Below are 12,198 nucleotides of genomic sequence, written 5' to 3'. Positions count from 1 at the left end.
ACTATTGATCCCTTTACGATCCTTGTTTGGACCCGTGCCTTCGATTTTTCGTTGGACCCGTTGGCGAAAGCTAGCGGTGGTAATCCTTCTTGGACACCGTCTTGGGAAAAAACCTCTCGAAGGTCACGTCTTCTTTCGTTTATTAACTAAACATGGTATCAACAACAAACAAAAGGAAGGGTGAATCTCTGAATTCACTACTTCCTTCCAAAAAAGTGGGTTTTAAAACTGTCACTACACGTGGCAAGAATGGAAGAAAGGACGCTTTCCCCGAATGCGAACTTTCTTCCAAGGGTGAAATGAATAATTGTATCGAAATGAGCAATCAGTTCGATGCTCTAGACAAATTTTCCGAACACCAAATCGAAGCAGCCTCTAGCCCAGGCTCTTTGATTCAAGTGAGGAAGCAAAGAGTGCCGCCTATCGTGGTCAGTTGTTCCGAATTTGGGGGATTTAGGCAGGAGATCTTGAACTCCATTAGGGGAATCAAGGTTTCCTTCCAAATCGCAAAGAAAGGAGACTGTCGCGTTTTGCCGGAAACTCTTAAAGATCGTGAACTTCTTCTCAAACATCTTGAAGAGAAGAAGCACAAATATTTTACTTATGACGACAAAACTGAACGTTTGTTCAAAGTTGTCTTGAAAGGTCTCTCAAGTGACTATAAGTCACCTGAAGAGATCAAAAATGGAATAAATGATTAACTTGGATTTTCCCCAGTCCAAGTAATCATTATGAAAAAGAGAACCCAATCTGGCACTGTTCGGAAAGGGCTTTCTCAAGAATTTTATTTAGTTCACTTTAACAAAAAAGAACTAAATAATATTAAAGCTTTAGAAAAAGCAAAACTTTTGTTTGATGTCCGTGTGACATGGGAACATTTCCAGAAACCTGGAGGAAATTACCAGAACCCCACTCAGTGCCGTCGGTGCCAAAAGTGGGGTCAAGGTACAAAAAATTGTCGCATGGATGCTAAATGCTTGATTTGCGGAGGTTCTTCTCACGCCAAAGACGTCTGTCCAGTGAAGGAAGATACCACCAAATTCATATGCTGTAATTGCGGGGCTAACCATAAGTCCAATTTTTGGAATTGTCCTTCACGCAAAAGGGTCATTGAGGCTCGTGCCAGGCAGATGAAAGATAATATCCGTTACGATAACGGTCGTTTCCGGAATTTGCCTGGTAGAGTATCGAACAATGCTCATTTTTCAGTTAACGATCGCTTGATCATGAATCATACCCATCAGGAAGATCATAATCAGGCTCATTCACAAAATAATTTTAATCCGTCGGGTAGCCGTTCGAATCTTTCAATTTCGAATGTATCTACCCACGGTAAATCCTTTGCCGATATCGTAGCAGGAAATTCGAACTCCTCCCCTGTTCGATCCATGGGTACCCATTCTACTTGTTTCAAATCAAATGGAAAAAACCCTACCGCCACAGGTAACTCCGCTTCTTCGTCTACCGGAAATTCCAATGGGAAATCACATGACATGTCTGCCTCTGATTTTAATTTTCTAACTGAACAATTGAATCTAATGATTGATGCAATGTTCAAAGCCACCACTATGACTGAAGCAGTCCAAGTAGGTGTAAAATTTACAAATCAAATTGTTATTGGATTACGTTTTTCTAATGGATCCAAATAATAATTTAAATATTTTAAATTGGAATGCTCGTTCTCTGAATGGTAAAGAGGACGAGCTGTTTAATTTTCTTACAGCTAATAACGTGCATATAGCAGTTATTACCGAAACTTATTTAAAACCTGGATCCAAACTAAAAAAAGATCCTAACTTTTTTGTTTATCGTAATGATCGACTTGATGGGGCATGTGGGGGAATTGCAATCATCATTCATAGGCGTATAAAACATCAACTGTTTTCATCATTTGAAACTAAAGTTTTTGAAACTTTAGGTGTTTCTGTTGAAACACAGTTTGGTAAATATACTTTCATAGCTGCCTATTTGCCTTTTCAATGCTCTGGACAGCAAGTTAATTTGCTCCAAACTGACTTGCGTAAATTGACTCGCAATAAGTCAAAATTTTTTGTCATTGGTGACTTTAATGCCAAACATCGGTCATGGAATAATTCTCAAAGTAATTCCAACGGCAGAATTTTATTTGATGAGTGCTCTTCAGGATATTTCTCAATTCAATACCCTGATAGCCTCACATGTTTTTCCTCTTCTAGAAATCCATCTACGATTGATTTGGTCTTAACCGACTCTAGTCATCTTTGTAGCCAACTGATTACTCATGCTGATTTTGATTCTGATCATGTCCCTGTTACATTTCAAATATCCCAAGAAGCGATTCTCAATCCTATCAGCTCCACTTTCAATTATTTACGAGCCGACTATATAAAACGTATGTTGACTCTAATCTTGATGCTAACATTTCTTTAGAAACTAAACTTGATATTGACAATGCTCTTGAAACTTCCATTGTTGAAGCCCGGAACATTGCTATTCCAAAATGTGAAGTAAAATTTGAATCCGTGATTATAGACGATGATCTTAAACTCTTGATCCGTCTTAAAAACGTGAGGAGAAGGCAATTTCAACGCACTCGCGATCCTGCTATGAAAATTATATGGCAGGATTTGCAGAAAGAAATCAAGAAACGTTTTGCTCAATTAAGAAACAAAAATTTTGAAAATAAAATTTCTCAATTGGACCCTGGCTCTAAGCCCTTTTGGAAATTATCTAAAATCTTGAAAAAACCTCAGAAGCCAATACCGGCATTGAAAGAGGAAAACAAATTATCAATAACTAATTGCGAAAAAGCTCAAAAACTTGCTATGCAGTTTGAAAGTGCGCACAATTTTAATTTAGGACTTACTAGTCCAATTGAAAATGAAGTTACTCAGGAGTTCGAAAATATTCTCAATCAAGAGAACGTTTTCGAAAATGCCTGGGAGACTGATTTGGAAGAAGTGAGAACTATTATTAAAAAATTCAAAAACATGAAAGCTCCTGGCGATGATGGAATTTTCTACATCCTCATCAAGAAACTTCCAGAAAGTAGTTTATCATTTTTAGTTGATATATTTAACAAATGTTTTCAATTAGCATATTTTCCTGACAAATGGAAAAATGCTAAGGTTGTTCCAATTTTAAAACCAGACAAAAATCCTGCAGAAGCTTCTAGCTATCGTCCAATCAGTTTGCTTTCCTCCATCAGTAAACTTTTTGAAAAGGTTATTTTGAACAGAATGATGGCCCACATCAACGAAAATTCAATTTTTGCCAATGAACAGTTCGGATTCCGCCATGGACATTCGACAACTCATCAACTTTTACGTGTAACAAATTTGATCCGTTCCAATAAATCTGAAGGCTATTCTACTGGTCTTGCTCTTCTAGACATAGAAAAAGCATTCGACAGTGTTTGGCATGAAGGTTTGATTATAAAATTAAAAAACTTTAATTTTCCAACATACATTGTTAGAATAATTCAAAGTTATCTGTCAAATCGTACACTTCAGGTTAATTATCAGAACTCCAGATCTGAAAGACTTCCTGTAAGATCTGGTGTTCCTCAAGGCAGCATTTTGGGACCAATATTATACAATATTTTCACATCTGACTTACCTGAGCTACCTCAGGGATGTCAAAAATCTTTGTTTGCGGATGACACAGGCCTCTCCGCCAAAGGACGAAGCCTGCGTGTCATCTGTAGTCGATTGCAAAAAAGTTTGGATATTTTTTCTTCATACTTGCAAAAATGGAAGATTTCTCCTAATGCTTCCAAAACTCAACTAATAATATTCCCACATAAACCAAAAGCTCTTTATTTGAAACCTTCAAGTAGACATGTTGTCACGATGAGAGGGGTTCCAATAAATTGGTCAGATGAAGTTAAGTATCTAGGGCTCATGCTAGATAAGAATTTAACTTTCAAAAATCACATTGAGGGCATTCAAGCCAAATGTAACAAATATGTAAAATGTCTCTATCCCCTTATTAATAGAAAATCAAAACTTTGTCTTAAGAACAAGCTTTTGATATTCAAACAAATTTTCAGGCTAGCCATGTTGTATGCTGTACCAATATGGACTAGCTGTTGTAATACCAGGAAGAAAGCTCTGCAAAGAATTCAAAATAAAATTTTGAAAATGATTCTGAGGCTTCCTCCCTGGTATAGTACCAATGAGTTACATAGAATATCCAATGTTGAAACATTGGAACAAATGTCAAATACAATCATTAATAATTTCAGGCAAAAATCGTTACAATCTTCTATTGCCACGATTAATGAGTTATATGTTTAGGTTAAGTTAGGTTAAGTATATTAAAAACGTTTTTTTTTCTCTTATAAGCAGGTGAAATCAACTCACCTGTAAAAAAACTGAACTGCTACGGCAAATGAAATGTAATATGTTGTTAACAAAATGTTAATTAAATCTTAAATTTGTTTTACCAAATTAGGATGATAGTTTTGTCTAATAACACAGAACACCTAGATATAAGAAATGAATGTAATGTTTGAAAATGATACTACTGATACTTTTTGAGTTAAGGTACCGCGGGGCAAGTGGGTAAATGGGGTAAGTGAAAACAATTGATATATTTTACTGAATATGTGAATTAACGTTTTAAACTCATGCGTAAACCTTTGAGGCCATTGAGAACATTACGATAGATAAGAGATTTCTGAGATGTTTCAGCCATTATTGCATAAAAGAGCGAAAAATTGTTAACCTGTCAACTGTTACTCCGTAACAAGTTGGCGGCGTACAATCTTATTTTAATATTTTCAGTGGAAAAAAGTTGCGGAAAATAATTTTCTGTACCACTTCTTAGTTGTCCTCTGTGACAGTTTCAAACTGCAATAAAAAAAGTTTTAGAATTAATTCGACGTAGACCTAAAAATAACTAAATTTAAACACCGTCAATTTTCTTATCAGGTGGGGCAAGTGAAAAGTTTATCATTAGAGATTAAATTTGTGTTTTCTCTTTAAGTAGCCATAAGTAAGCATGGTTTGCAATTATCATAGAAAAACATAACGTGCTGATAATTCAAGAAACTCTATACTCAAGCGTTAAAAGCTATTAGAAATCATGGAACTTCTCTAAAAGATGTTGCCAAACATTACAATATTAATATGTCTACTTCGGGCAGCCAATTAAAAGGAAGACGTTGACTGAAATCTTGCAATATTAGAGAACACACGGAAATCTCGTGGAATGTTTATGTAAAGCTAGTTCAAAACATAAAAATGGGGTATAGGCCTATCCACATAAAAAAGATTCTAAATACGTTATTGAAGGATTTCGTTTGATTTCTCCCGAAGAGTTATCCGACATCATATCCGACTTTCTCAAAAACAAATAACGAGCGGTGGAAATTCTACAGAGCAGAAATGCAATTGCTGTCCTATAATGTAAGAACTAACATTGGAAATGTTGCAGTTATAATGATGTCGAATCATTTCAACTAACATAACTGAACAGAAGAAAATTCAAGATGAAAGAATAACATTTTCTTTGTTTACATGTTTCTTATGATATTGTTCATTGGGAAGCCTTAACAAATGTTAAAGCTAATAGAAATCGTGAAAATAACTGTTCGTTTTTTAATTTATTGTTCAAAGCAGTAAACTTTTCACTTGCCCCACTTTTGGGGCAAGTGAAAAGTAAGAAGACATTTTTCAAAAAACTTTTTCTGTATTTTTTTCTTCAATTTTTCATAAAAATCAATTTTAGCATGCTGCTTATATTTGGTGGGAGTCAAGTTAAAAAATATACACGACCTCATTTGTTTCAATTTAAAGTCTCTAGAATTTGAAGAATCTCAACTAAGCGAATTCCATTACCCACTTGCCCCACGGTACCTTATTTTAAAATTAAAAACACTTCGAACCACGCAATACGCCTAAAGGTAGGCAATTTCCTAAGGGAATTTTACATTCCTAACAGTAATTCGGTAATGTTGCCTAATTGAGCATACTTATAACAGTTTTGACAGCGGAATCGTTTTAAGCGATGCCATTTTTAGTGAGAACCGCATTTTCCCTGCTCATATCGCTTGCAGAACTTATGTGAGACATGAATCTTTGGTAGTGTCATCCTTAACCATTGAAATCATTGTTTCACAAACTTGACAAATTTACGCATAAAGTTAACGCAATTTTTGCAAAAATCTTAATTTTTAATAGCTCATAAATATAAGAAATAGAAGCAACATTCATGTATTGAATGTTTCATCTATAAATGACGATACCAACTTATTACGAGATGAGTCATTCCGATCAATGTTACCCCGCTGATCAATGAAACCCCGGATTACGGTACTATACTTTTTCTTTATTTCATAATTCTAAAGGGAAAATGGACAATTTGATTTATTGATAATGTTCAAAAAATAAGTTCAATATAAACATCCAATCAACTCACCTCACAATCGTCGATATCAATCTCGCACAGCCGTCCCGTCATACCAGGAATGCACACGCACGTGAAGTTGGCAACTCGATCGCGACACGTCGAACCCTTCGTACAAGGATTGCTCTCACATTCGTCGATATCGATACTACAGTCTTTTCCACTATAACCCGGCGGACATATACACTCGAAATCGTTTTCCTTGTTCACGCATTGAGCGTTATTCTTGCACGGATGGCTCAAGCACTCGTCCACATCCAGATCGCAATTCAAACCGGTATAGCCCGGCGTGCAGAAGCACCTGAACGAACCGGGCGTATTCTGGCAGATACCGTTCACACAGATCTTATCCTTGGTCTTGCACTCATCGATATCGTTTTCACATCGCTTGCCTTCGAAGCCGGGAGGACATTTGCACACGTAGTCCTGGCCTTGGGGGTAACACGATCCGTTGTGTAGACACGGATTCGAAGCACACACGTTATCACAGTTGATGTTATCGGGACACTGGCACTTTCCAGCGATACACCGGAAAGGTTCCTGGCAGTTGGATGGTGCGCAGACTGCCGCCACTTCACAACGGGGCCCATCGAAACCTTGAGGACAGATGCAGGTGGAGCTATTCGGAGTGCAGCTTCCTCCATTGAGGCAATTGCACTCATCCGAGTAGGGCAATGCGATCGGAGATTCGCAACGGGAACCTGGGAAAGACACAAATGTAAGTAAGGAACTGCTCTTGGAGTATGGGTATCGATTTTGTAGTTTATTGTAAAGAACTGGTGACAAGTTAATTCCAACCTGTGAATCCGGTAGCGCAAATGCAAGTGAAATTTCTGCTGTTGGCACTAGCGACCCGGAGGCCGGCAGCGGTGGCAAACACGCAACTGGCGCCGTTGAAGCAATACTCTGAACATGCATTGGTGGCCGTTTTTTGGGCGTTCGAGCTAGTGCCGGCGGCGTTCTGCTCTACGCAGTGGCCAGCCGAGCCTACGAAAGAATCGAATTTTGTTGACAGTGGTGATGGGTAAAATTTTGAATTTCGTGCTGAGTGTGTGTGTTTGGTTAGTCAGGTGGTTACGTGTAACGCTTTTAGGAATGGATTGGCCAAAATTGAATTGTTAGGAGGAAGTGTATATGTGGATACAGAGGAAAACTAACGAACTAAGCAGGGCGATTAATTGGGTTATGGTTTGAAGCGTTGATAGTAAGAACTTACCCGTAGTACCTGGTTTACAAACACATCGTCCAGCGATGCAGTCCGAATCGATGGGACACTGGCCACAACCAGGTTCGAGTTCACAATACAATCCCGCATAGCCTGGGGGACAACGGCATTCGAATCCATCTTGAGTGTCAATGCAGGTTCCGCCGTGTTGACATGGTTGGGACTTGCATTCGTTAAAGCTCAGCTGGCAGTTGGCACCGGTGAAACCCGTGGCACATTCGCATAGGTATGATCCGTAGGTGTCGAAACAAGTTCCACCATTTTGACAGGGGTTTACCAGGCACTCATCTATATTATTTTGGCACAGAGTTCCTCCATATCCAGTTCCCGTACAGTCGCAAGTGAATGCGTCTACTCCATCGACGCATCGTCCTCCATTCAAACATAGATTAGGCTTACAATCGTCCCAGTTTATTTCGCACCTCGTTCCAATAAATCCCGTTAAGCATTGACATTCGTAGGAGTTTGTTCCGGGAGGAACTCGACATGTTCCGTTATTGATACATGGGTTCTTTTCACACAACGGATGAACGCTCAGTTCGGTCTCACAAAGTGTTCCGGTATATCCAGGAGCACACGTGCATTTGTAGTCTCCTTTGGAATCTTCTGTGCAAGTGGCACCATGCTGACAAGGATACGACTGACAAGGGGGTCCGGTATCGACTTCACAGTTCTTTCCCTTAAACCTAGCAGTACAGTGGCATTCGTATCCATCGGACCTTGAAATACATGTCCCATGTTGCATGCAAGGATCATGTGAACAATAGTCTGGTGGCACACCTGTGAGGATGTCATGATCAGCACAAAGTCCCGGGGCCAAGGGACACGGACCAAATACTACGGCTTCGGCATTCATGGCGCTGGAATTGAACACTAGCCCCGGACCGTGCAGCAAACATCCCGAATACTGTTTGCCCAGAATCAACACGGCAGCTTCGTTCTTAATCTCCTGATCCAGAATCAGCTGAGCATTGTAGGTTTGGTTGGCGATCGTCGTCGGCTGCTTATCGATGAGGCAGTACAAAGTTCCCAATTGGTACACAAACTGTAGCGTATGCCACCGATTGTCCAGGTAGCGACCCGGAACGCGTGCCTCGATTGGCTGGGTGCTTGGAGCCGACAGCACTATGGAAACTGAATCCGGCAGCACCGACACCAACAGTGCATGACCCGCATATCGCTGGGATAGGATTTCTCCACCTGTTCGGAAACAATATGTTCATGAATGAGATATGAGTCTATATGGTTAAGGTTCAACTGCATCAGTGGCATTGTCCTATCGGAGTACCATGACGCAGGAAGTCATTAATAATTCTCCGAAGTTCATTCGCAGTTTGACCCAGTTTCGGAGTTTTGTTAGGGTTAATGAAGTTATTGTTTCGCGGTTTTCTGGAAATGAACCAAATTTATATTTACTTTATCTGCAACATTAGTTTATCAGACCGTACTGTCTGCTGATTTATTATTAGAAGAACAATTCATCAGTTTCTTTTCGATTCTTTTTGTACAGTAATGATAGTTTTTTTTAATGTTTGTTCGTAATGTCTAATTATAGTGAAAATGAACATTGGTGCCAAACGACCTATGTTCTAACAAATAAAAATGTTAGCAATTTTCCATGACATTTTCAATCCTAGAAGAGAAAATAAGAAGTATTCAAAGGAAATGATACAATTCGTACAAATTTGATGACCAAATCTGCTTTTAGTAAAAGAAAAGTGCAAAGAGATTTTTTTAAATTATTCTTTTAGGAATAATTTAGGCTTTCCTAGAAATTTTAGCAGTTTCCACCATAAACGACTCCAAGGATTTCTTCACATGATCAGAATTTCTTTAAAAATCATCCAGAAATTTCTCTTAGAGTTAATGCCGAAAAAATCCTAAAATAGACCCAATCCCAAATTAATGAAATCTAATAATCAATTCCTTGGAATATCTAGTAAACTTCCTGAAGATATTTTGAAAAGAGCTTGTTTACAAATTGTGGAAAAACTTTCGGTACCTGTTCTAGGAAACACTCCGTCACTACGCAACACATTACAAATTCAGTGAAGAGTTTCTGGAGGAATTCCCAAATGAAATATAAAGCTTTTGATGTACTTGTTAAGGAATTATTGGAACATTTAGGATGGAGTTTCTGAATGAATTTCAGGATAAAAATCTGTAAAATGCATAAAGTGTTTTTATGGCAGAGAACGTACAGTATCGGACATATAAAATGCTTCAAAGTCACTTTCCCATACAAAATGGTCAACTTCAGAGAGCTAAATCTCCGCCGTTTCTCAACGGACCCTTCTCATTTTTCTGTGACGAACTACAAATTACCTCAATTTTTAATAACTATTGAAAAAGTTGTGTGAAAACTATTGGTTCAAAAGTTACACATAGGTTGAATTTTGATATAAAAATGCACCAAGACGGAAAGTGATGTATCAAACAAACTATGCGTCGTATCCTTTCGGTGTCTTCAGCGCATTTGGTCCTTATCACTTAATGAACAAATGCGCTGAAGACACCTAGATGTTACGACGCGTAGTTTTTCTGCTACATCATTTTGTGTCTTGGTGCATTTTTTATGTCAAAATTCAACCTATCTGTAACTTTTGAACCAATAGTTTTCGCACAAATTTTTCAATAGTTTTCGAAAATTGAGATAAATTGTAGTTCGTTATAGAAAAAATGAAAAGAATCGGTTGAGAAACGGCGAAAAATAGCTATCTGAAGTTGACCATTTCTCGAAAACGTATTCAAATAGACTCAACTCAAAAAAGTATACAAACTTACTTTATCGATTCTACGTGTATTTCAAACGAAACTCTACACATTTCGCTTTGTACCAACTCGATTTTTCACTTTAATAACGTTTAATTTCCGGATTTACAAAACGACGAAAGTAAGATTTTTAACTTTCGCAACTTAACCACTACTTTCGCCGCTCCGCTGTATGGAGAGACAAAATGACTTAATCACGAATCAAAACAAAACACTACTTGAGTCGATTTTACACTGATAGAAAAACGTCGCAAGTAACTGAATAAATCGGCTTATCATTTTGTAATATTTTTTTTTGTGGGAAATAACAGGAACACCATAGTTTCTGAACGCGAGCTTATTGTATGCAAAATTTAAGCAATGTACACGGCGAAAAAATGTTAAAAAGGTGATTCATTTTAAAACAGTTTTAGAAGACAGGTTGTGATTCTTCTGAATTAATTTTCTCAAAACCGTATGGAAGTTACTTACGTCGATTTGAAAAATTAATCGAGATTTTGTATGGGAAAAGGGCTTTGGTGCATTTTATGTGTCCGATACTGTATGTGTGATTTCTTAAAGAATACCTGAAGATATCCCAAGATATTGCTGCGTGAATTCTAGGAGAATTTAAAAATAACTGTAGAAATTACATAAAAAAACCCTTGTAATGGTTTAAGCCATTTGCAGATTTTTATGGTGAAACAGCTACTAAAATGAAAATGTTTGAACTGTTGTGAAATCCTGAAGATTTCTGCAGGAATCACTGTAGGAATTCTTTTAAGTCATAGCATAGTCTGCAGTAAGTCTTGAAAAATTCAGGAGATATTCTTAGAGAACCCCCTATTATCATATGTATTCTGGCAGTTTCCTTGGGAAATCCCAGAAACAAACCCTTAATCATTCTTTGAGAAATTCAAGAAACACGAAGAATGAAAAAATGTCATTTGTGGTAACATGTTAGAATTTTTGGGTACTGGGATGATTGATACACAAGCTTTTTAAGAATTTATAAAAAAAATCCTGTTGTTTTTCAATAAACTTCACAATAGCAATACAATTTTCTTGCAGAATGCTTTGACAAATTTTAGAATTGTCCTTAGGAAGCTTACTGGGACATTTTCATTAGCTTTTATTATATTGCGTGATTTGTTTGTCTTAGGAAAGTTCAATACTTCAAATTTCGGGAAAAAGGTATCCCGGGGCAAATGGGATCCAAAACAATGGCAGTTTCAACAAATTGTTTTGTAAAATTTTGAAATGCAAATATTTTTTAAAATTAACAGACCAGTCAGCTTACAGCAGCATATAAGCTTATGTGTGCTTGAATGAGAAGTATTGGTTACAAATTAATGACTTAAAAAAGGGTTATCAATCACAATGGTCTCGTAAGTGAAAAATTTTCAGCATTTGGACAAATATTTGGAAAGTTATGATTTTTTCAAAAGTCCGTGTAACGCTGTTTTGGGGCCACTGTCGTCTACGGGTTTTTTTTTCTCACAGTAGCGTGACAGTTGATTGAGCTGCTCTACAGGCATCACTGGATACATGCAGTAAATCATAGTAGCCATGATTGAATCTATGACATTTGGTCGAATGACATTTAGTCGAATGACGATTGATCGAAAGTACATCTGGTCGAACGGACATTTCGTCGAATGGACATTTGGCCGAAAAGGTTGGTTGGTTGAACTGACATTTCGTGGTAAAATAGAGCTCGAATCTAAATAGTATGGAAACAAAGGATACAAACTCTAGTGGAATTAACTGGTATAGTACTATATTCGGTTTTTATCTACTTACTTATGGAAACAAAGTTTTACGTTTAGTCT

At 37.5% G+C, this 12,198-nt stretch overlaps 1 protein-coding gene across 4 annotated transcripts in view; it reads right to left on the bottom strand.

The window, feature by feature from the left end:
• Nucleotides 1–12,198, bottom strand: part of LOC5571458 (protein crumbs) — a 173,790-nt gene that overhangs the window by 35,624 nt on the left and 125,968 nt on the right. Inside the window, exons 3-5 of one of the 4 annotated variants that reach the window (XM_021851101.1) lie at nt 7,607–8,815; nt 7,189–7,377; nt 6,403–7,091 (exon numbers count right to left, since the gene is read on the bottom strand). In XM_021851101.1, the coding sequence (XP_021706793.1) occupies nt 6,403–7,091; nt 7,189–7,377; nt 7,607–8,815 (2,087 nt within the window). The remainder of the gene's footprint in view (nt 1–6,402; nt 7,092–7,188; nt 7,378–7,606; nt 8,816–12,198) is intronic. The other 3 variants (XM_021851102.1, XM_001659670.2, XM_021851104.1) reach the window with 3 other exon arrangements.

This window comes from Aedes aegypti, chromosome 3, assembly GCF_002204515.2.
Source record: "Aedes aegypti strain LVP_AGWG chromosome 3, AaegL5.0 Primary Assembly, whole genome shotgun sequence".
Lineage (NCBI taxonomy): Eukaryota > Metazoa > Arthropoda > Insecta > Diptera > Culicidae > Aedes > Aedes aegypti.
Note: the sequence above shows the minus strand (reverse complement) of the source record. Positions and strands in the feature narration are given on the sequence as shown.